The sequence below is a fragment of the Staurois parvus genome, unplaced genomic scaffold (assembly GCF_062004578.1).
Source record: "Staurois parvus isolate SC_StPar_1 unplaced genomic scaffold, SC_StPar_1.0 ptg000017l, whole genome shotgun sequence".
NCBI classification, from domain to species: domain Eukaryota; kingdom Metazoa; phylum Chordata; class Amphibia; order Anura; family Ranidae; genus Staurois; species Staurois parvus.
Genome location: NW_028317813.1, coordinates 5,174,579 through 5,200,815, shown reverse-complemented (window position 1 = coordinate 5,200,815; position 26,237 = coordinate 5,174,579). Strand labels below are relative to the sequence as shown.

At 40.0% G+C, this 26,237-nt stretch overlaps 1 protein-coding gene across 2 annotated transcripts in view; it reads right to left on the bottom strand.

The window, feature by feature from the left end:
* ACVRL1 (activin A receptor like type 1) overlaps positions 1–26,237 on the bottom strand; it is a 107,181-nt gene that overhangs the window by 61,832 nt on the left and 19,112 nt on the right. The window contains exon 2 of one of the 2 annotated variants that reach the window (XM_089679157.1): positions 15–123. In XM_089679157.1, coding sequence (XP_089535283.1) covers positions 15–69 — 55 coding nt within the window. In that variant the 5' untranslated portion in view covers positions 70–123. The remainder of the gene's footprint in view (positions 1–14; positions 124–26,237) is intronic. The other variant, XM_089679166.1, reaches the window with a different exon arrangement.

Sequence of the window (26,237 nt, the reverse complement as noted above, 5' to 3'; positions counted from 1 at the left end):
ATTAATTTGCTTACCTGTTGCAGATGTGACAATTGAGAGTGAAAATATCCAAAGGCTTTTTTGCAGCATTTTCTCTTCAAAATGTTTCAACCAGTTCAGCAGTTGTCATGAGCCTTTTTTCTGCTGGAGGAAAAAACATCAGTTTTAAACATCTTTTGAAATTATTGTTCTGTTTGGGGCAGGATACACCTAAGCTGTGCTTTCTTCCTTTAATTAGTCCCTTACCCTTCCCATGTTCTTTGGTCTGTTAGGTGTCCTGTTAGGTAGATCACTGCTAAGGCTCCATGCACACTGGGCATTATAATAAAGCTGGTAATGTTAGCTGTGTAAAATCACGTCAAAAACAGTGTTTTTGTGTTAGCGTTTAGCAGCATTTTGCCACTTTTATTGTGTTTTTTTTGCATTTTTTTGTGTTTTTTATAGGGTTTTTTTACCAAAAAAAAAGTTTTTGGGTTAAAAAAAGTCCAAAAACGCTGGTTTGTCACGATTTACCAGGTTTTTCAGCGTTAGAGTATTTTTACAGCTCAAAAAAACTCCTCTAGAAACCCACAAGTCCTGAGGTTTTTTCCAGCCAAAAAACGCCCCTGCCAAAAAACGCTGATTACAGTCTATGTGTGCATGGACACATAGGATAACATGCTGGGGAGTTTACTGGCTGTAGAAAAAAATGTAAAAAGTGAAAAACAGCAGCTGTAAAAATGTCCAGTGTGCATGAGAACTTAATAGCAGAAAATCTCTTTGATCATATAATCTCTCCATTGGAAACAATACATCATTGTTTCTAGTTTGGGAGTGTAAATAGCTTTTGTAGTTCTGGCAAATTTGTAATGATTAAAAAATATATTATTAGCTGAAATTTACTTTAAAGTGTGGCCTTATTAGGTCAATGATGTCACAAACATCCCCACCCGATTATGTACATCAGCTATGGGTCAGGGAATTCCATGCCCCCAGCTCACTGACCTAGGTATGGCAGCTGACTTCAAGGTTCAGACCAGATCCTGAACCCATTCAGAACAAACGCTAGCTCATCCTTGTAAAAAATAGGAAGTGCAGCGCTGATAAATAGTCATAAAATATATGAATACTGATTCATCCAATGTAGGAAATAAATTATAAATAACAAATTCATAAGATTGATGAAAAGTTCATATAACGTAAATAAATGATCCTCTTTGCAGCAAACAGGCTTGTGACTGGAATCAACAGTAAAATTGCGCACTCACCAGAAGCGCATAGGTAATGCACATAATAAATATAACCACCAAGGATCTTTTAGGTAGGCGGGATGTGTCAGGTATATGGTGAGCTTCCTTCTGTGGATCTGTCATCAAGTCTTGGGATATTAAGGAAATCTGCTAGGTCCAGAGGTCTTCTTTAGGATGGATGGGTGCTCAGCCTGGGTACAGGGCTCCCTTCCTCTGGGTATTCAATTCGATGGGGGTCATCTGAAAGCTTAATAGCTCCACAAAGGAGTCATAAAACAGGTGCCCATAGTGTAGTATTTCAAAATGGTTTTTATTATTAAAAGGGGACCTCTGGACCTAGCAGATTTCCTTAATATCCCAAGACTTGATGACCGATCCACAGAAGGAAGCTCACCATATACCTGACACATTCCGCCTACCTAAAAGATCTATATATACCTAGAAGGTTATATTTATTATGCACATTACCTATGCGCTTCCGGTGAGTGCGCAATTTTACTGTTGATTCCAGTCACAAGCCTGTTTGAAATCTGCTGCAAAGAGGATCATTTATTTACGTTATATGAACTTTTCATCAATCTTATGAATTTGTTATTTATATTTTTTTTCCTACATTAGATGAATCCGTATTCATATATTTTATGACTATTTATCAGCCCTGCACTTCCTATTTTTTACAGTCGTTTGAAGGTTTAGTTTGGTTACCATTTAGTGTTAAAGCTGCTATTTTAGAGCGCTCACTTTGCTGTATTTTATACAAAGCTCATCCTTGTTCATGGCTTAACATTTTTTGACTTTGAGGGGTTTAATAATAGATTTGTGAGCTGGATTAAGGAAAATTGAGTTATCAAGGACATTTTTATTTTTGTTATTTGTTTTATGTTTTTAATCACTTGTCTACAGGACACTTACACCCCCTTCCTGCCCAGGCCAATTTTCAGCTTTCAGTGCTGTCGCACTTTGAATGACAATTGCGCGGTCATGCAACACTGTACCCATATGAAATGTTTATAATTTTTTTGGGACAGATAGAGCTTTCTTTTGGGGGTATTTAATCACCAGTGGGTTTTTTATTTTTTGCTAAACGAACCAAAAACTACTGAAATTTTTGAAAAAAAAAAGTTTTTTCTTAGTTTTTGTTATAAAATTGTGTAAATAAGTGATTTTTCTCCTTCACTGATGTGCGCTAATGAGGCTGCAGTGATGGGCACTGATAGGTGGCACTTATGGGCACTGATGAGGAGGCACTAGTAGGTGGCACTGATGGGCATTGACAGGCATCACTGATGGGCACTGAAAGGCAGCACTCATATGGCACTGATAGGCGGCACTGACTGGCACTGTTAGGTGGTACCGACTGGCACTGATAGGCAGCACTGATGTGCACTGATAGGCGGCACTGACTGGCACTGATAGGTGGCACTGATTGACAGCACTGATAGGTGGCACTGAAAGATGACACTGAAAGGCAGCTCAGATGGGCACCGATATGTGGCATTGATGTGCACTGGTAGGCACTGATATGTGGCATTGATGAGGCACTGATGGGCACTGGCAGGTAGCATTGATGAGCACTGACAACTGGCATTGATGGACACTGACAGGTGGCACTGCTGGGGCTACACTGATCATCAGCGCACACTGATCATCAGTGCCCTGATGATCAGTATACATATCCCCTCTGAGGAATGCCAGTTACCGGCTCTCCTTTCCTCACGAGCTGTCAGCGTGACAGCTCGAGAGGAGAGAAATGCTGATAACCGGCATTTCCCTATTTACATGCAATCAGCTGTGATTGGAAATAGCTGATCACATGACTGAGCCGACATCTTCGGCTCTTTCCGTTGATCAGTGATCCACTGTGTCTGAGGGACACAGCGCACCACCAATCGCCGTGCTGCGTGCTCCTAGAGCCGCGCACACGTGGTTAGAGTGGGAGGACGTCATAGGACGTCCTCCCAGAATGAGAGAACCACCTTGCGCCTGTCATTTCCTTATATGGCGGGCGGCGGTTAAATTGTAACATTTTATATATTTTTTTGTTTCATTATCCACTGCATATACAATCTTTTGTTTATAAGCAAACATTTTTCTGTATGACAAAGGGTTCCCAGAGCACTATGGGTTATCTAAAAACACAGCACAGCAGCTTGCTTTGGAGCTCTGCTGGTCAGATGAAAATTCAGACACAAGTAAAGGATGTATTACTGTTATGATTACTCACTCAAGTATTGTAAGCAAATGGGGTTCTTAAAGCACATAAGAATTCTGAAATGTATTAATGCTAATTATGTGAAAAACAGTAGCGTTCTATCTTCTGGCTGGATAAAAGACTATGGGGTTGATTTACTAAAGGCACAAAGATTGTGCACTTTGCAAGTGCAATTGCACTCACTTAGTGAATGTGGTGAAGCTTCACTTTGTAAAGAATACCCAATCAGGTGCAAGGAAAATAAAAAAAACAGCATTTTTGCTTGCACATGATTGGATGATGGAAATCAGGAGAGCTTCGCTACATTCAGCTCTGGAGAAAATGAGTGCAACTGCCCTTGCAAAGTGCACTGTCTTTTTGCCTTTAGTAAATCAACCCCTAATATTAAAGTGTATCTAAACCTAAAAATAAAAATGTAATATTGCAGTTTACCAGTCGTTAGAAGTGGTGGTTGCATCAGTTTTCTTTTTTTAAGGTTAAGAATATGTTCAACAAGTTCAGAAAATACCTCATGGTCTTGCCAGAAATGCACTGTGCTTGTCATTTCTTTTTAGCTGAAAATAAACCGAAAACATCTGTATCTTTTGTTTAAACTGCTAGTCCCATCAATCCACTATGTAATGGAGATGAGCAAGGGCAGACATGTTTGAGGCCCAGCCTGTGGGACAACCATGGCTCCTCCATAGATACAATGGAGAAATGAGAGTTGGCACAGGAACAGGAAGTGTTTCATTCCAGGATTGCTTGCCATACTTTTACTATTTTCTATAATGATAATAATAAAGAAGTGAAACAATATAAATTATAATGTAAAAAAAGAGAAACAAACATTAAAAATTGTAATGTTCCTCCACATTGGCGGTCAGTGGATTAGTGCTTGCTCCCTTTGTTAGTCAAAAGTTGCCAGTTGCATTGATGGTCAGTATATTGCCCTCTACAATGGTGGTCAGTGGAGAAGGGCCTCTTAGATTGGTGGCCAGTGTGGGAAGGACCCTCTTACATTGGTGCACAGTCAGAATGATCCCCTTAAACTGGTAATCAGTGGGAGTAGGATCCCTCTTACACTGGTAGTTAATGGGAGAAGTGCCCCATTACACCTTTGGCATTGGAGGTCTGTGGGAAGAATGCGCCTTACAGTATTGGTGATTGGAAAGACTTTTTTACAGTATTGATCATTGGAAAGACTTTTTTACAGTATTGGTCATTGGAAAGACTCTTTTACAGTATTGGTCATTGGGAAGAATGCCCCTTACAGACAGCTAAAAAGGTCATTGGTGTGAGTGTGTACTTATTTGAGAGATAAAAACTGGTCATCGTTCAAGGAACCCCTGGCAACCACTCAAAGAACCCTAATTGAGATAGGTTGTACTAAGGCAGTGTTTCTCAACTCCAGTCCTCATGGACCCCCAACAGGTCATGTTTTCAGGATTTCCCTCAGATGAAACAGCTGTGGTAATTACTAAGGCAGTGAAACTGATCAAATCACCTGTGCAAAATAATGGAAATCCTGAAAACATGACCTGTTGGGGGTCCATGAGGACTGGTGTTGAGAAACACTGTACTAAGGGGAGTATTTATAGATGTTTTCAATAAAGATTCACACACTTTTCCAGTTGAATCTAATTAGAAAAATGTGCTAATCTTGAGTAAGAGCTGTGTGAAAACATTCATAAACAGACTTCTAAAAATCTGTACTAAAAAGCTGGTGACCTTTAACAACATTCCTGTAATTGAGTGCAATTACTGGAAGTGTATTAACAATTTTGTTTGTACTATTTCTAAAATGAACCTAAATGTTTTGTATTATTTTGTGTAGGGAGCGCCACCATTCATGGCCTTGGCTGTCAATCATCGGGTCCCAGCCGGTGATTCCCCACTGACACCCCGCGATCTCAAAAGTATTACCAACGGGGGAGAGACCTGTATGTAAACAATACAGATATCTAACCCTTTAATTGCCCCACATGTTAACCCCTTCCTGCCCAGTGCCAGTAGTACTTTTTATTAGCACTGATCACTGAATTGGTGTCACTGGGAATGTCAGTGACACGAAGTCAGTTCCCACTAGTGTCAGAATGCCCACTGCAGTCCCGCTCTAAGTCACTGATCACCGCCATTACTAGTAAAAAAAATGTTTAAAAAAATCCCAGTATATGTACCTGATAGAAAATAGCAGGATAGGTTACTCAGGAGGAGAGTGTAGTGTAGCTCCAGGGCACATGGGACCATGGGCACAGGCTTCAGGAGCTGTTGTCACCAGACAAGCACCATGTTCCAACCACCTCTCTATGCAGAGAGGTGGCAGGCGGAGCACAGATGAGATCACTCCACAGCCGGAACTAGAGGAACAGGTTTGGAAAATGTGGCCACCTGCTCCTTCCACCCCCGACTCCAGCCTGCTTCTATTTAAAAATAATCCCAACTGCTTCCAGACTCTGCTGGATAAGTGGCTGCTGGTGCTGCATCAAGCTGTCAAGGGGTTCTTTCCTACACTTGCCAAGCCAACACTAACCTGCTTGAAAAGGACTGATTTTTACTGACATAACATTTCTCTAACAGATTTACTGACAGCTATTAAAAAGAACCACTGATTTTTACAAAATGGACAGTAAATTTACTGACAGTTGGCAGCCCAGCTGTATTCTGACTTTTTTTTTGTAAACTTGACACTTTAGATGGCATGCCCATGTGCAAGTCACCCAGATCCTATTCAAACTATAGGTATGCCCTTCAGTTTAGCTCACTGAAGGATTATCACATGTATGTCCACTGAAGTTGAGCAAAACATACTGTAGCATTTACTTTGTGTAAGTAATTAAGTGACTAATTGCTGCATTCTAGGAGGCACAGGCAATCCTATCAACTTTTTCAGAATTTGCTAAAGCCACTGGATTTATATAGATACATACGTTTAATTGCATCCTTAATGAAAAAAAAATTTACTTTTTTCTTTAGGAGGATGTCAAAAAAGCTACAGTTTTATATCTGTACCTTCTGTTTTGATTTCTATTAAAACAAAAAAAAAGAATTGCTATAGATCAGGGGTGTCAAACTCAATATTATCGAGGGCCACATCAGCATTATGGTTGCCCTCAAAGGGTCAGTTGTATCTGTAAGACTAGATGTCCAGAGCCCCTGTCCTCCTAACATCAGATGTCAAGATCCCCCCACTTTCTTAAGTAACCACTTGCCCTCCAGAGGATTTACCCCCTTTCCTGACCAGAACATTTTTGGCGATACGGCTTTGCATTACCTTAACTGACAATTGCGCTTTCATGCAACACATGTACAACTAGAGCTTTCTTTTGGTGATATTTGATCACCTCTGTGCTATAAAGAAAAAAGGCTGACAATTTTGAAAAGAAAACAATATTTTTGACTTTTTGCTATAAATATATCTAGTAAAGAAATGTAACAAATCAAATTTCATCATAAATTTAGGCCAAAATGTATTCTGCTACATGTTTTTGCTAAAAAAAAAAAACCAATACGTGTAAATTAATTGGTTTATGTTAAGGTTATAACCTGTACAAATGGCGGTATATATACTGGAATTTTAATTTTTTTTATACTAGTAATGGGGGGCGATCAGCAACTTATAGTGGGACTGCAGCAGCCATTCTGACACTAGGGGAGAACTGACTAACTGTCACTGACATCCCATTGACACTAATACAGTAATAGAAAGCACTGACACTTTCCCAATGACACTGGACAGGAAGTGGTTAACATCTGTTGCTATTAACGGGTTAACTGTGTGCTGTTCTGCTGTGTGTGTTTTACTAGGTGTCGGTGGGGAATCTCCAGCTGCGAACCGATCATCGACATCTGTAGCTGCCAATGGTGGTGTGGGTAGGGCGGCATTTGCGCGCACATCCCCTACCTGGATGTGCGAAATCACGTATATATACACGTGATTTTGCGCAGCCCTGCCGCTCTGTAGCAGTAGTTCTGGGCGGTCAGAAAGCAGGTAAAGAGTCTCTCACCCTCTCTTACATCACAGTGCACCCCCTTTACATTGTGCTGCTGCAGAGTATGAGCTGACAGTGAAGCACAATTGCAGGGTTTGGAGGAGGACCAGAGGAGGGCTGAAGTCAGGGGAGGTGGAGATGAGGGGTTGCTGTGGCTGCACAGAGAGGCACAGGATCTGTAGGAGGAGTGCTGCTTCTGACTGATGAGACGGACGAGGGGCTTCAGAGTCTAGCCTATCTGCGGCTGAATGGCAAACTGCAGGATTTGGCAAAGGAATTATGTCCTCCTCTCTGCTGCCGACTGCTGACATAAAGTGGGGTCGTAGATGAGGGGGCGCTGCAGCTGCAGGAGAGGTGTGAGGGCCACATCAAATGGCCTGGAGGGCAGGATTCGGCCCGAGGGCCTTGTATTTGACACATGTGCTATAGACCTAACCCCGCTCAAATTGGACTCGGACTCCTACAGAAAACACAAAGCAGCTGAGCACATTGAGCTTTCTCATTTTAACTAGAAAATACTTATCTGTAAAGAAGTGTATTCAAGGATTCATTTGAACAGGTTCATGCTACATCGTGTAGTTTATGTTGTGCAACTAACAGCAGCAATGCCCCCAGAACACTGGAGCTACTTTTCTATTGCATGAACAGACATAAGCCATCTTATGACCACTAGGGATGAGCTCAGGCATGGTTGGATCCTAGTCTGAACTTGCATGATTTATACAGCCAGAAATCTGTCACTGCACACTGTCAATCATAAGTGGCCCGGGCATTCCCCACCCCATGGACGCACATATACAAGGGGCACTTAACGTCCAGCTTTTGTCGAACAGCATGTTGTAAAATGGCATACGATCAGCACTCGCAGGGGTGTGTTCTGGCAGGGACTGGGGGGACAATAGCTCGGTGGGGAGATCGCTGTACTAACTTCAGATAATTAGTACAGCAAGCTCCTCATTTTTTTTTTCGTTCACCCTCTGGGTTGAATGAAAAAAAAATAAACTACTTGTGTGTACCAGGCTTTAGATTTGCCCATCCCTACTGAGCAGTGGTCACATTACACAGTACAGTCTGATTACCTCCTGGCCCTTAGCCTGTGATTGGATAATTAAGCAACAGCAGAAGAATTATGTGGTCTTCTCTCTTATCTTTTTTTCTGCCTGCACATTCTCTCAGTATTCTACAGTACATTGAATAAGAAAAAGCTCATCTACTTGTTCTATGTAAAATACATGTAATCATTTGGTTGGAGTCTATTATTCCATGTGCCCAGAGTTCAGTTTTGAGCCATCCAAACATGGAAAATAGTTTTAATGGAATTGTCAGAAGATCTCCAAAGTACAGGTTGTGCTTCAATAAATGTGTAATTTAATCGTTTTTTTTTTAATGAAGGAAACACAGATTTTAGAGAAGTGGCTCTTTGTTTCCAGCCAGTCGGAGAGTACAGGAGCAGGACAGGAAGGAAAGCAGGAAGCACTTTCAGTTGTCTGCCTATGCAATATAATTATTGTATTCAGGATCAGGATATTCTTTCCCTTTAGGGGATTTTACAAATTCTCCTATGCCTTTTTTAAGGGTCATTATTTTAGTTAACAAACAGAGCACTGATAAGAATCGAGCTAAAGGGCGCTGTCTCAAATAGGTTTTTATCAGCATAACAAAGTTGTTACATATCACTATCAAAATGATTGTAGTGATCCACGGCATCCAGTATTATGGACTTTCAGGTAGACCTGAAGTGAAGATCTATGGGCCAGATTTTAACAGTAGTGTGCTTGCTTTGTGCCCTTGTTCTATCTTCATAGAAGCCTAAGCCCAGTGTAATGACCATAAAGCAAACCTGTAACACATCAATCACGATCAGCAGTTCCAAAACACTGCACAAATTAGTTTTACTTTTTAAATTGAATTTGTAAACCATGACATGTCTAAGGACATTTTTGAACCACTTGAAGGCCAAGCCTTTTCTGACACTTTTTGTTTACATGTAAAGATCAGTATTTTTTGCTGGAAAATTACTTAGAACCCCCAAACGTTATATATTTTTTTAAAGCTGAGCCCCTAGAGAATAAAATGGCGAATGTTGCAATTTTTGTGTCACGTGGTATTTGCGCAGCAGTTTTTCAAACACAATTTTTTGGGAAAAAATAAACTTTTTTGAATTTTAATGCACAAAAACACAATGTAATACCCAATTGTTTGATAAAATTTAAAATATGATGTTTCGCCAAGTAGTTATCAAACATGTCACCCTTTAAAATTGCACAGGCCTGCACATACTGCAACAACATACATTAGCTGTGTCAACATCTACCAGCAATCCAGATTTCCTGCAATATACAGTCAGGTCCATAAATATTGGGACATCGACACAATTCTAAAATGTTTGGCTCTATATACCACCACAATGGATTTGAAATGAAACAAACAAGATGTGCTTTAACTGCAGACTGTCAGCTTTAATTTGAGGGTATTTACATCCAAATCAGGTGAACGGTGTAGGAATTACAACAGTTTGCATATGTGCCTCCCACTTATTAAGGGACCAAAAGTAATGGGACAATTGGCTTCTCAGCCGTTCCATGGCCAGATGTGTGTTATTTCCTCATTATCCCAATTACAATGAGCAGATAAAAGGTCCAAAGTTCATTTCAAGTGTGCTATTTGCATTTGTAATCTGTTGCTGTCAACTCTCAAGATGAGATCCAAAGAGCTGTCACTATCAGTGAAGCAAGCCATCATTAGGCTGAAAAAACAAAACAAACCCATCAGAGAGATAGCAAAAACATTAGGCGTGGCCAAAACAACTGTTTGGAACATTCTTAAAAAGAAGGAACGCACCGGTGAGCTCAGCAACACCAAAAGACCCGGAAGACCACGGAAAACAACTGTGGTGGATGACCGAAGAATTCTTTCCCTGGTGAAGAAAACACCCTTCACAACAGTTGGCCAGATCAAGAACACTCTCCAGGAGGTAGGTGAATGTGTGTCAAAGTCAACAATCAAGAGAAGACTTCACCAGAGTGAATACAGAGGGTTCACCACAAGATGTAAACCATTGGTGAGCCTCAAAAACAGGAAGGCCAGATTGGAGTTTGCCAAACGACATCTAAAAAAGCCTTCAAAGTTCTGGAACAACATCCTATGGACAGATGAGACCAAGATCAACTTGTACCAGAGTGATGGGAAGAGAAGAGTATGGAGAAGGAAAGGAATTGCTCATGATCCTAAGCATACTACCTCATCAGTGAAGCATGGTGGTGGTAGTGTCATGGCGTGGGCATGTATGGCTGCCAATGGAACTGGTTCTCTTGTATTTATTGATGATGTGACTGCTGACAAAAGCAGCAGGATGAATTCTGAAGTGTTTCAGGCAATATTATCTGCTCATATTCAGCCAAATGCTTCAGAACTCATTGGACGCCGCTTCACAGTGCAGATGGACAATGACCCAAAGCATACTGCAAAAGCAACCAAAGAGTTTTTTAAGGGAAAGAAGTGGAATGTTATGCAATGGCCAAGTCAATCACCTGACCTGAATCCGATTGAGAATGCATTTCACTTGCTGAAGACAAAACTGAAGGGAAAATACCCCAGGAACAAGCAGGAACTGAAGACAGTTGCAGTAGAGGCCTGGCAGAGCATCACCAGGGATGAAACCCAGCGTCTGGTGATGTCTATGCGTTCCAGACTTCAGGCTGTCATTGACTGCAAAGGATTTGCAACCAAGTATTAAAAAGTGAAAGTTTGATTTATGATTATTATTCTGTCCCATTACTTTTGGTTCCTTAATAAGTGGGAGGCACATATGCAAACTGTTGTAATTCCTACACCGCTCACCTGATTTGGATGTAAATACCCTCAAATTAAAGCTGACAGTCTGCAGTTAAAGCACATCTTGTTCGTTTCATTTCAAATCCATTGTGGTGGTGTATAGAGCCAAAAATGTTAGAATTGTGTCAATGTCCCAATATTTATGGACCTGACTGTATAAGCCTGCACACCTCCCCCTTAGTCCTTCCACCAATTACTGACCATAAATCCAGCACAAAGCCTAGCAATAATAAGATCACATCTCAGGAGACTCTAAAAGTCAGCAGGAGTGAAAAACTTCCTCAGTGCTAAGCTGCAAGATGAATACCGTATATACAGGGAGTTTTGGGGGGAAGCTGTGTGGGCCCATTGGGTCACCAGGGGGGTGGTGATAGTTATGCACCTGGCAGGAAGCTGAGGAATCCCTACTACCTGAGCCTGTCCAGAAACCCAAAGAGCTATGAAAAATGTAGTTAAAGGAGCCCACACCTGCATCTCAGCATTGGGAGTAAATTGGCACTCTAGTTCAGCATAATACCAGCTATTATGGCAAATAGTGCATGTACTGTAATTTACTGAATTTAGCCTGTAATCTGAAAAATGTAAATGAAAAAAAAATTGGAGCATTTAATGATGTGGTTGTGTAAACAGGTACCACCATGTCATGGTTCCTTATTACGGTTTACTTTCCAAGACTATATGGCTCCATGTGGACAGTTGTCTGAATAAACATGAAAATTAAGCTTCCCTTTTAGATGCCTTGTCTGTAAAACTTGCTTGGATCTTGGTTTCATTTGCCCTGTCAGTTCCTTATTACAAAGGACAAGTTATTTAACCTTTGCTCCTGGCACCAATCAATACATGATGCAACACTAATTGAAAGGTTCTGTTAACATCACAATCCAGTTGACAGCAGACATAATTAAAAATGGCTGTGTTAAATAATTAGGTGAGCTGTGAGACTTATAATAGGGTCATAGAAACAAGCTGTTCTTCAATGGATCCTCTTATATGTGGTAGTCAGAAGATAATGTAAGACATCCCTGGTTGACCAATCATAAGGACAACCAATTCCTATTTAGTTGTACTGCGAAATCTTGACCACACATGGTCTTTTAAAAGCCATAATACTATAAAAATATGTATATATGTTAGGAGGGTTTTAAGACAAATATTTAAATATCCATTAAGGAGTTGCCTGCAGGGCCCTTTCTCCCTGTGATTGGTGAAGTTTTCTAGCTAGGAGAAAGCACATGTGGAGCATAGAATCAATGCTGAAAATGAATACTTGGAGGTTACTGGGAATTGTAATGGCAGCGCAGACTCTGGACTGTGTCCTACATCTCCTGGGAGTTTGACATTATTGGCCGTGTTCCATCCATCGTGGGGCTTTTGAGTATCCCACCCTAACAAAGTTGAGATGAGGAAGAAGATTTTTTTGGTCCAATGTGATAAGTAAGCAGTCCAAGAGTATACTCTACACTGACATCAACTGTGATTGTAATGCCTAAAACATGAAATTTAAAAAATGTTATCTTTACTGCTGAAAAGACAGTTTCCAGTAATATTAGTTAATTTTGGTAATGTTGCTAACCTGAATATAGTCATTTTATTCCCCCATGAGGCCCTCAGAGGGAGCATGATGAGTGGTTGTTTATTGTCCATGAAGACAAGGGTTAAACCTTAAAAGTCCCAGTGAGGTTCTATCCATGACAGTAGAAATCTTTGAGGTGGGTCCTGGAATATGTGGTGCTCATTTGCTTTGCTACTGTACAGTTGATGCTAGTGAAAATCAACTTGAGTTTTCTACAAAATCTTGTTCTGCCTTAATCGGTTTGATTTAAGGACTCTGCTTCTCAGTTGTCTGCTCAACCTGGGACTGAACAAGGGAGCTTTAATACTACCCTTGCCCTACATAATCATACTAATATATAAAATGTATTACTATTAAAGCAATACCTCCCTCCAATAACTGAACACATATCCACTAATTAGAATAACAATTTATTATTGTTTAACAATTTATCATTACAATGAATCTAAAATCAATCAGACGACCTATTATCTACTAAAAAAATTATATATCTGTTGTCTATACTTATGCATAATGTTAGTCATTTTACAAATGCAGTTTTCTTTTCACACTTATTCCTATACGTCTACTAGTTTCAGTTAACAATAAATACATTGTAATACTGGTCGCAAATGTTGTAAAATTAATTTGGTAGATAAATGGTGGGCATTAGGTCTGATGTTTAAACCCTTCGCAGGGACATGAAGCTCCCTATGCACTGTTGTTGTGCTAATCTGAAGTTCACACGAAGTTTGGAGGTCTTTAGCTACTGACTTTGTAGACAGTTGGCAACTTCTGTGCACTGTGCGCTTCAGCATGTGCTGACCCCGCTCTGTCATTTTATGTGGCCTACCACTTTGTGGCTGAGTAGCTATTTTTCCCAGTTGCTTCCACTTTGTTATAATACCACTAACAGTTTACCGTGGAATATTTAGTAGCAAGGAATCTTCACGGATGGACATATTGCACAGGTGGCAACCTATCACGGTACCACGCTTGAATTCACTGAGCTCCTGAGAGTGACCCATTCTTTCACAAATGCTTGTAGAAGCAGTCTGCATGCCTAGGTGCTTGATTTTATACACGTGTGGCTATGGAGGTGTTTGCAACACCTGAATCCTTTGATTTGGAGGGGTGTCCTAATACTTTTGGCAATATAGTGTATGTTTGTTTGGATTTCCTCTGGGTGCTCTGGTTTCCTCTTAAGACCAAGCTGGTGAACAAGCTTCCTCCTATAACAGGCCCTAGTGTTTATAATCTAGTAGAAATATTTGATTTTCAGATCCTTTGGGGTCAGGGAGCAATATAAATGATGTACTCTGTAAAGTGCTAAAATATATTTTGAAACAGCTAAATACAGGAAATTAATAATATTTGAACAGATAAAACTATGCAGTAATTTTTTTTTAAACTTTCCAGATAAAGATAACAAATATAACGTACTAGAAAAAGAATTTGGCTTCCAAAACCATTAGAAAAAAAAATAGTGAGATCTGAAACAATGTCAGAAGTATCCATTTTAAAGAACGGTTATGAAGACTCTATCAAACTGTATGACTACACATGGATAAACACTAATATCTGATCTAGGAGATCCATAAAAGAATAAAAGTAAATTTTTCTTGGATAACAGAACACCTTGGATAGTTTCTTATAAGTGACCATTTGCTCATACATCTTTGACAACTGCTAATTGAATAACCTTTATTCTCCCATTATATCAGATTTTCCCCAGTGTACATATTAGTTTTAAATATCGAAAACTAATTTGTATCAGAGATGTATTGTGTATCAGAGACACCACCCCTACTGTACATTTAGACATGGTAATGTTGCTGCATTGTAAAATCATTAAGCACAGTAGTCAGCAGTCATGCTATCTCTATACAAATACAGAATGGCTGCAGAATACTTGGAAAAATATGGGCAATAATTGCCTAATTATGCCAGTTTGTATATGGGCAATCTAGGTGCTGACCTAGTGTTATACTGTATTGTGTTTCTGAAATGTACTATTACTGAAAAGAAATTCATCTTGCAAAGTGAACATGTTCCACGTCTTCATTTAATCAACGCTATTGTGTTTGGCAAGGAGGTGTTTCTTCCTCATCAAAGAACAAATGTTACCACCCACACACACTACATTGTACCCTTTCCCGAAAACGGATGGCCTGTACCTGGAACTGACACAGGGCCAAGCAGAGTTCGGTTGGCCCCTTGTCAGTTCCAGGAACAGGTCATCAGTTTTCATTTACACACTACATTATACCCTTTCCTGAAAACTGAAAAGTGGCACTAGAAAAGGAAAAATTAACTCCTAATAAAGGGGAATAATGGTAAAACGTCTCTTTATGTATTAATAGATTATACCAAATTAGCTTTGTATAAATGTTAAAATTAATATTTTACCTCCTTAATATTTTACCTATACTTCTTCAGAGGTGAAAACTATCCCAAAGAAATCTATCTTGTTTAATACTATAATAACTTATTTTTAACAATCTTTTTTAATGAAAAATTATTAACAATTTACATAATATTAAACTGTAACCCATATTTTTTTTCTCTTGGGCATTAGGCTAGAAAAGTCCTCAAGATGGAATAATTTGGCTGATTTACTAAGGGAGTTGAGAATTTTCAATAAATTGCCTGAATATTCACTTAAATTATCCAATCATGAAAAAAAATTCCTATTTACTTTGAACACCTAGTCATGTGCCGATGAAAAAGTAAACAGGAATGAGCTGTCCATTAGACTGGATAATTGCAGTAAATATTTTCACAATTTATTTTGTGAATATTCTCAATTTTTTTCAACTTTAGTGTTTTGTCAATATTTTTTAATCTTTTGAATTTCCCTTTAAATTTTATTGGCAAAGTTTGGGCAAGATTTATATTAAAACTGGGCAAAGTAAGATAGAAAGCAATTTCTTACAGGTAGACTTCGATTGTATAGTGTATAGACTGTTCCAGTTTATAAAGACTTTCTAGGTTTTTTGGCCACTGAAAATGTTGCTAATTTATTTCAGCATAAACCAAGCATAATTTATTATTTTCAATGACTAAACCCTAAGGCCCCTTTCAGATGGGGCGGACCCACCAAACAGATATGTTTGCTCAGTGGAGGATCTCTCCGCTGATCCGCACTGAGCAAGAGGATGACAAGTCTGTGTCTGCTCCACTGCTGCAGAGTAGACACATACACAGCCTGCTTTTTCCTATGGGGTGGTCGGATGGAAAGGGACTGCCTGTCCATTTCCACCCGACTGTTATCCGATCCACCGGATTGGGGAATGGATCCCCATTCATATGTTTTTGGCGTACAGGATCGGATCGGATGTCCACCGGTCCATGGAAGTCTATATATGGTCTGATTGGTTCTGCCTGAAAAACTGACAGGAGGACTTGATCGGACCGTAAGTGTGAAAGGGGCCTTAGAGTGGAACTTCAGCTACATTTTTATGGCATATGTCAGGTTAATATCACATGCCTGACAAAGGGGTCCTGCGCGGCTCCGAAATGTTGCACTTTCTTTTGTGATGTGATCTTTTTGCAATAAAAACCTTTTTTGGACCATATTGGAGACCCATGGTGTGCTGGCGAATATGTACATTTGCTTATGATATTTCCAGTCCCAGCTGGTAGTCGCTACAGCACCCTCCATTGATGAGCCATACTCCCAGGAATGTGTGCAAGGGAAATATAGTTAAAGGTTAATATCATAGCTTGTTTTTCCAATCAGAAGATTTTCCCTGCCCATTTCCATACAGGAAGTGACTAGAAATCTCTACCTAATCTAGCCATAGATGGATCGAAATTCAGCTGGTTCAGTTCAGATGGATTTGATCCATCTATGGCTGTACCTGCTTGAGACAGGTTGATCTAGTTGATTGACTTCTGTCAAACTGAACAGCTGGAAAATGTCAACAGTATTCTAATGCCAGAGGAGTCCTCACTTTCAGAATACAATAGCATAGCAGGAAGGATTCCTCCATTAACCTTGCTTGTGTAGATGGGGGTATTTGATTTTCAATCAGCCTACCAGATGATCAGAAATCTAAATCGATACATGTATGACCAGTCTTAAGCTGGCTGAATTTCATCTATGGCAGTGTTCCTGTTCATGAGAAGTCGATCCATGAGTGGACTTCTCATGAACCAACTTCTAACCCTTTCCCATCCAATATAAAACAAATATCACTTTTCGATCCAATATAAAACAAAAACTTGACTGCATTCTGGTAGCTCCTATAGTTTATCCAGCACAAAACTGTTGAAGCCATATCATTCACACCTCCATCAGCAGAAACTGACTAGCACAGGAAAGATAAAATAGCTTCAAACAGAAATGAAGCATGCTAACATACTGTTATCACAATACACTGTCATCAAGCAGAACTCACTCAGCCAGACATGTTGTTTATAATGTAGTGTCTGCTCATGCTCCTTATCAATACTATCTACAGACAAACACAACAAGTCTACATGAATGCTTTGATAAAACAAAAAATGTAGTATTTGTTCACTTAAAAAGAATCTGTAAGAATGTAACCACAGACACACCCAATTTTGATCAAAACATTATCTGAAAATTAAAGAATGGAGTGACTTCGGAATTCTTAGGTGAATAATTTCTAAGTATTGTTTAAACCATTTAGAAAAAAAAAAGTCTGCATGTCCATGGTTTCCTGACATTGAATTGAGGCACCCGGCTGTCTCTGGGGAAACAAGTTCAGGAATCAAGATTGTTTAGATGTTGGCAGTGATGGAGAATTGCAGTCACGCACTCTGAACTACTCTGAATCTGACCACAAGTAGGAAGATAAGTTTTAACTCTGTAATTTCATTTGTCATAAGCTTTTCAGAAATATTAAGGGCACCCACAGAACAATTATCATATAGTTAGCTGTCCAGAACAATATTGTCAGTAAGTTTAAAGAGGTCCACCCTTTAAAAAAAAAAAAAGTTTAAAGAGGTCCTATTTATGGTAGGCATGAATTGCGCCCAAGAGTGACTGCATGCTGTATTGATCGCTCTAACCCCAGATCAGCAGTTTCCCATGCACACATTTAAGTCAGCTTTATCTAAATGTAAAATGTATATAACTGATTAAAAACAGAGATAGGGAGTAATGAGTTCAGAGCTGTAATATTTGTGTTATTCCCACAATCCTGGCTCAGTTAAAGAGTATCAGCGCTGCTCAGATTGTTCTTGTAACAAGCTGTGTTATTCCTAACTACTGGCTACAGGCCCATCCACAGCATATCTCCCATGTGATGAATTAAATATGGGATGTCTGTTATGTGGAAAAACTCACATAGCTCTTACATACCAAAACATAGGTCATTAAACAAGTCTGGCTCCATAGGATGGGCTGCTATGTTAAACTTGAGTCCTTTGGGTCTCTGTTCACTTCTGTAACAGCACATGTGCTTCAGAAATTATGAACTATGTGCTTATTCTAGATGTATTTGCCACAGTCTGCTAGTATAGGAACACAGGCTAAACAGTTATATTGAATAAAATATGTATATCTTAGAACATATCCTGCCTTTATAGGTCATGTTCACATTAATGACTACATACAGTAAGCCACTTTCCATGCATACAGCATTTTACGGTTTTAACAACTTTGTACATAGATTCAAAGAGATGGGAAGATGGTGAGGTGTAATGCAAATTAATTTTATTATGGATTTTTTAAATGTATTATTGATACAAATTATATACTGTACTGTATAACATGAGCGAGTAGTATAGATAATACAGTACTTTTAGTCAAGGCAGTGCGAGTGAGCTGGAAGAGTCTGAATGGAAGAGCATGCTGGAAAGAACAGCAGAGGAGACATAAAGATGCTCTGACTTTTTGATGCGTGGATTGGAAGGTAGCATATTGGAGGTGACAGATCTTTGGGAGGAATGCACTCAGAGAGATGTTGTGCTGTATAGTTATAGCTAGTACAGGAACACTGGCTAAACAGTATATTGAATAAAATATGTATATCTTGTAACATATCTTGACTTTATAGGTCATGTTCATATTAATGACTACATACAGTAAGCCACTTTCCAAGCATACAGCAGAGTTAAGTTGAACAACTTGGTACATAGGTTCGAAGAGATGGGAAGATGGAGAGATGTAACTCATTAATTTTATTATTGATTTTTTAAAATGTAATAATGATATAAATTACACACTTTATAGAGGGGCGGACTGACCATTTGGAAACTCGGGCACTGCCCGAGGCCCGGGGTCAGTAGGGGGCCCCATGAGATGCCCCTGGTACCTTTTTCATAGGCTTTTTTGATTTTGGGCAAGGACACAGGGGCCCCATGATCCCCTATTGCCCGGGGGCCCCATGAGTTCTCAGTCTGCCCCTGACTGTATAACATGAGTGAATAGTATAGATAATACAGTTCTTTTAGTTGGGACAGTGTGAGTGAGCTGGGAGCATGCTGGAAGAACAGCAGAGGAGACACAAAGATGCTCTGACTTGTTGATGCCTGGATTGGAAAGCAGCATATTGGAGGTGATGGATCATTGGGAGGAATACACTCAGAGAGGTGTTGTTCTGTATAAACGTTTTAAACCAGAGTGTAAGAAATATTTTTGCTGATTTGTGACTAAAAGTACTTCAAATAGGCCTAACTATACACATAACATTCACTAGTAAATCAAGTTAGATAGGAATGTATAAATGGACAAGTTATAGTGACAAAAAGTGAAAGGTTGGAGAATGTTTACAAACTTAGTATATAACCCTATCTATGGATCAAGGCACCACATCCCTTTAAAAATTCAATACAAAATAAATCCCTAACAGAAAAATCTGCATGGGACTTTAATAGTACCACTTCAACACATTTCATTTGTATAAACGAGCACAAAGTTTATTATACAAAATGTAAAAAAGGTTTGCTGATTAAAACCATATTTACATGCGCATGTTCTCTTATACACCATTCTCACTCCTAAACTAGACCCCTGTACATAGTATAAAGATAAAAAAAATTACATATATATGGGTTCATCACATTCTTTAACGTGTTTCACAGTTCAACACCTACTTCTTCAAGAAAAGTACAGAAGCTTATTCATATCCCATTGTAACATGTGCATAAGTTAAAAACAAAACACAAGGAGAAGCGCTCCCATGACTGGATGGAGCTCGGTAATAAAGGTTTAATCAAAGAGGGAGAGAAGTGCTCCTCATCTGTATGGTGTCCCTTAGCTCTTCATCGTCATCCCCAGCCTCCTCATTAGTGTGGACCAGTAAAAACACTGCTACAGATAAAGCCCAAAGCTATTTATTCCAAACTGTACACAACTTTTCAAGTTTGTTGTTTCTCATCAACACATTGTGAGTAAACCAAGGCATCCACGGATAATAGCTAGGAGACAAACACAAAATTATAACCAGACAAGTTATGGTGAGGTAGGCTGAAGTCCACTGCTAAACAAGTATGAAGTTCAACACAGCCTTAAACCTTATGGTACTGTATTTGCATATCCCACATTCATCACACATCCAGAAATAAAGGATTGTTACTCATTTTAAGATAGTAAGCAGAGGCATGCAAATCATTCCTTTATACCTGAGCAAACCTGGATGAAGACAGCCATATACTGTATAGCAAGATTGTCACAAAATGTATCAGAAAAGCATATATCTGTATTCACTTATCCTGCTAGGGGTATCTGCTGAGGTTGCGAGGAGCACATAAACAACCAAATTGTTGTTCAGTCATGCTTAAAAATCATGACTGAGAATTCATCATCTAATGCGATGTTCCTCAACTGGCAGTCCTGGAGACATATACAATCTTCCATTGTGCTACCTTGGTGGTCTTCAATATCTCACCTAAAAAAGTCAACTATTCTGCACTGTACAGACTAACAGGTGTTACCACTGCAGCATCTAATTCTATCTTTTGGTTTACAGGGTTGTAGTGAAAACCAGTAGGCAACCAGTGGCAATCTTGCCAATAACAAAGAAGAAACAATACTCTTTCCTGAACTGATGAGCATCATTAGAAATTATATTATCCATAGCCTTGAGTTTTGGGCTCTACTTGAAGCATTCAAAATGTGGTTGCCCACCATTGAGCTAATGTTTGTTGGTTATGAACATTGCCGCTAAGCTTTATTATGTAGTATATGTGTCACCTACAATCTGCCTGTTGGAATAGCTGGATTTATGTAATTGGGTGCAAGAAACTATATTTGATCAGTATTTTGGATAGCACATTTTACCGTATTCATAACTAAGTTTCCCTATACCCTCTCTAACATAGAAAACATTTCGCTCCATCCAAGCCTGTAGCAAAACAAAAGCCTGTTCAGATTAATTAGTTATTGCCCATTCCTACATGCTAATGATCTTAGATCTCTGCAATTTTTTATAAGAAAATCAGACAAACGATCGTCTGGTTTTCCTCAATGTTTCACAGCAGGTCGAAACCGAGAATGGTACTACTCATACTAAAATTCTCATATGACAAAGGTTTTTTTTTTGTTGTTTATGGTTTCTAATCATGCGCAGACTTTTGTATCTTATTTTTCTTGTAACAAAACCGTCCGAAAATAGTACACATTAAATGAAAACCATTAGATCTTTTCACATACGATAAAAATTTGGGAGTTTGTCCAAGCAGACATTTTAATTTGGAAAGTCTGAATCAGATGTCAAAAGTTGTGTACACACTATATGAAAATCGAACGATCGTGCCTCATATGGAATTTTTCTTCCGATTTTCTCATAGTGTATACCATACTTTACATATAAGTACATCTAAAGTACTAACTAAAGGTTTACTGATGCGTTTTCTGGGGTGAACTTATTCTGACCCTTGTTCCAGTAGTTCCATCTACACTAGAAACTATCCAGGTCTACGTCTTGTTTTTCTTTATTGCTATTGAATAAAATTCTTCAAATTAACTTTCTTTTTAGTGAACCTGAGCTGCCTTATTAGAACACAGTATTTCCCTAAGGCACAGCCACATGGCATCTGTTAGCACATTATAAATAAACAACTATTGTTATATATATATTAGAATTGCAGGAAATGCTATTTCCATAGAGTCTAGTGTTCTGAAGCAGTCAAAGCACTGTGACGCCAGCAGCAAATATGACATTCCACAAGGTATTTTTTTATACTGATAGCATCATTGGTCTGGCTAAACACATGAAAAGTGGCAGCATGACAGAACGTTGGGTTGTACCACTATGTCTGCTGCTAAACTGTAACAGAGTTAGTTATGAGTGATTAAAATTGATTCTATCTATTGGCTTTTAGGTGGAGTGAGTTGTTTGGAGATGTAAAAGGTCCTGCTTGTTTTTAACCTGTTGCTAAGATGGAATACTCTAGTACTATTGAAAATATTTGTTGTTTTACAGAATTAGAAAAACTGTTTTTGCTGTCCTTCAGAATGTTGGCAATGGGTTAAAAAAACATGATATGGTCCAGTGTCTGTTTTTGTTGATCAGCCATCTAATCTCAGAATAAATCTTCACCACCTTTAATTATACCTATGGTATGTGTAGTCTAAGCACTATCGTACAGTCACCCAGTGGCCTATTTTGGATCTGCCTGTTCAGTTGCTTTTCAGCTATATAGCATTTGCCTGCATTTAGTATACATTATGACAGTGCCGGTCAACGTGAAAATTCTAGAGGGCATTAAATGCGGTCCCTGACTTTTCCAAGGAGCCGCACAATAATAGCACATTTTGTTCATTTAAAACGGAGCTCCACCCAAAAGTAGACGTTCTACTTTAAGGACTGCTCCCCCGCTCCCCATTAAGGATTGGCACCTTTGGGGGGCGGGGGATACCCAAATTTGACAGGTACCCGCTCCCACTTCCGGTCCGATCGCCTAGGCGACTGGAAGGTGTCCTCCCTCCCTCCCTCCCTGTAGTCTTCTGGGACACATAACAGGTCCCAGAAGACTACAGGACCATTAATGAAGAGCAGCGCTACTCGCACATGTGCAGTGGGTACCTGCTGTGAAGCCGCAAGTTGTCACAGCCGGGTGCCCACACTGAAGATGCCGGCGCTTGGAACACAGGACAGTGGGTTAAACGGGCTGTGGGGGACACACCGCGGGATCGAGAGACAGGTAAGTGGCTGTTTTTTAACAATCAGCAGCTACAGTTTTTGTAGCTGCTGACTTATTTTTTTACAATGTGAGTGGAACTCCGCTTTAAGTACACAGTGTCATTAGGCAGCCGTTTTGTGATATAACAGACTTCAACACCCAAAAATTTTTAGTCCTGCTGTTTTTTTACACACACTGAAGAGAAAGTGTGAGTAAAATATGCCCCATCATTGGTGTCAAGGGGAGTAATAGTAATTCCCAGAATTGGTGTCAGGGTCTGCAATCAAAATCTCCTGTACTGATGTCAGTGACTGCAAAACAACCCCATGCATTGTCAGTGGCCACAAATATAACCCCTGGCATTGGAGGCAGTGACTGCAATAATTGACCCCAGCATTGGTGCCTGTGATTGCAATAACAACCACCAGTATTGGTGTCCATCAGTGCAATAATAACCCCCAGTATAGATGCCAATAACTGCAATAACCACCAGCATTGGTATCGGTAGCTGCAATAATAAAATCCAGCAACAGTGCCTGTGATTGCAATAATGACCTCCAGTACTGGTGCCAGTGACCACAATAAAAATCATCAGTACTGGTGCTAGGAACTGCTATAATTCTCAGCATTGGTAATAGTTGCTTCAATAATAAGCTCTAGCATTGGTGCCAGTGATGGCAATAATAACCGTTATTATTACAGCCTATGATGGCAATAATAAACCCCAGCATTAGTGTCACCCCACTTAATTGGTGGTCAGTGTAAATGATGTTAACCCACTTTAACAGTCTCTCTCCATTGATAGTACATGACAGTACTGGTATTCCCCCAGCTTTGGTGGTGACAATGGGAATGTTGTTAAGCCCCCTTAGCTGCCTCTGCATTGATGGTCAGGGGAAGTTCTGTCTCTGTTAACCCCCCTTAACCCCCTCTCTGCTTTGGTGCTCATGGGTGTTCAGTGGCAATGCTGTTAATTCCCCATAGCCATTCCCTGCATTGATGGTCAATGACAGTGCTGTTAAATACCCCTTAATACCATATCTGCATTGGTGGTCAGTGGCAATGCTGTTAGCTCCATCTCTGTATTGATGGTAGGTAGCAGTGCTGTTAATCCCTCTCTCTGCATTGGTGTTCAATGGCAATGCTGTTAATCGCCTTCAAATCTCTCCCTGCATTGATGATCAGTGGTAGTGATTAACATTTAACAGTGGTTTACTGCCCCTTAATCCTCTCCTCTTTATAGGTGGACCTTGGCAATGCTTTTGGCCCCCTCAGTGTTTACACACTAGATCACCTGCTCCAGCTCTGGTCTCTCCTTGATGGTCTTGGGCCAGGACTATGCTTCTAATGTTAGTGGTACATCACAGCTTGACAGTACTGGGTTAATTTGAGCATGGAAACACAGGGAGTGGGCCCAACATGCAGTGGGCCAAATGGAACCTGCAGACTACATGTTGGGCATCAGGGCATTAAGGTCTCTACTTCCCATGATTCTAATCATGTGGGAGACCGATACAGGCACAGTTTCATTTTACTAACTTGAAATATACAGCTCTCGTAACCACGAGCCTTGTGGATTAAGGCTGTCCTCCAGCCTTTCCTTCAGTCTTCCACAGTTGTACAGGCTCTTCTCCTTTACTGAAATTGCTTACTCTGGTTTCACTGCACACTGTAAGCTTCTCACATTGTACATGGGAAACTGCAACTGTCTGATTAGCTGGTGGGAAGGCATCCAGATTCCCATGTAGCACTTTCCAGTCTTACTATCCCCTTGGTCTTCCAGTTCTTTGAATTATGGAAACTCAGCATCACATGTGGGTATTACTTAGGGCAGTCTGCCTAGGAACCCTCCTCTACACTGATATCCACGTATCAAGGCATTTTGATAGTTGTATAATTCCTACCAAGCATCAGACCACTGCCTGCTCTGCTTGCATCAGGACTTAACAGCAGTACTAAAGCAGAATGCTGTGATGTTTTCAGAAAGATACTGTATCTAGGTACTGTGCCCTGCTGGCCCTTCCCACCTGCTGTGATCTGTCTGTATTGCATAGAGAAGCACAGAGATCCAGTGATGACATCACTAGGTCTAAAGTAGGTGTTTAATGAAAACGAAAAAGTTTTATTCAAAAATGTCATTAGCATATTGATGATGGGAAAGGAGGAGCCAGAAAAAGCAAAATATAAGTAGATTAAACATCAAATTTGTTGTGCAATGTTGTTGCACTGTGCACTATAACCAAAAATAAAAGCAAATATTCATACATTCTCCTTAGGAGTTGCTGGATTTTGGGTCCCTCTATAGTCCTGCACACCCAGGCAACATGCATTTTCCCCACTCAGACTTCCAGGAGACAATGACCAGTCCTTAAGCTTTTTTTGGATTTTTTTGAGGGTATAAACTCGGATGGGGTAGGGGGTGTATTGGATACCCAACGGTAATGGCAACCAAGGACAATCTTCGTCTCTTTAACAGAAAAAAATAATAGATCCTTCTTCTTGGAGAGCTAGCCAGCATCTCCCGTTGTACCACCCCAGACCCTAGATACTCCATATCCAGCTGTTCTTGGGGAATCCCTGGGCAGGGGATCCAGTGCCTGTCACTTTAAGAAAAGACATTCCCAGGTAGTAGCTAATCCATTTTCTCACCAGAGTGCTCCTTCAGAGTCAGAGGGCCCTGTTTGTTAGAGCTTACAATCTATGGAGATAAATCCACAACCAATAATGAGTACAAGTAGTATGTTAAAGTGTGCAAAGATATGTAATGAGTTTCACAAAATCTGTGCAGTGTGACATCCTATTAGGCTATTGGTCCTGCACGTGGTCCTGCGGACTGACAACTCATGGGGCCCCCGGGCAATAGGAGATCATGGGGCCCCTGTGTCCTTGCCCAGACTCAAAAAAGCCTATGAAAAAGGTACCAGGGGCATCTCATGGGGCCCCCTACTGACCCCGGGCCCTTGGGCAGTGCCCGAGTTTCCAAATGGTCAGTCCATCCCTGGGACTCCTACACTGTAGGTGATGACATCATTATTTTGATGGAATCTTTAAGCCATAAAATGCTTGGATATGTACACCTCTGTTACAGGGTTAAGTTTTTGCCAGAAATGCATGCTTTCCTTTACACGTTTCATACCTTCAATCACTCGCATTCTCTGCCCCAGGCGATCACACATTGTAACTGTTTCATAAGGAAAGAAAGGAGGGGGAGTTTCCAATAAAACATTGCAGTCTATAGAGAGACACTAGATACTGACCATGATAATCTGAACTAGAATGTGATCAGAATTCATGCAGCCTATTCATTTAGGCTGGCCATACATTATACAATTGTCTTGTACAATTTCCCTTAGATTTACCAA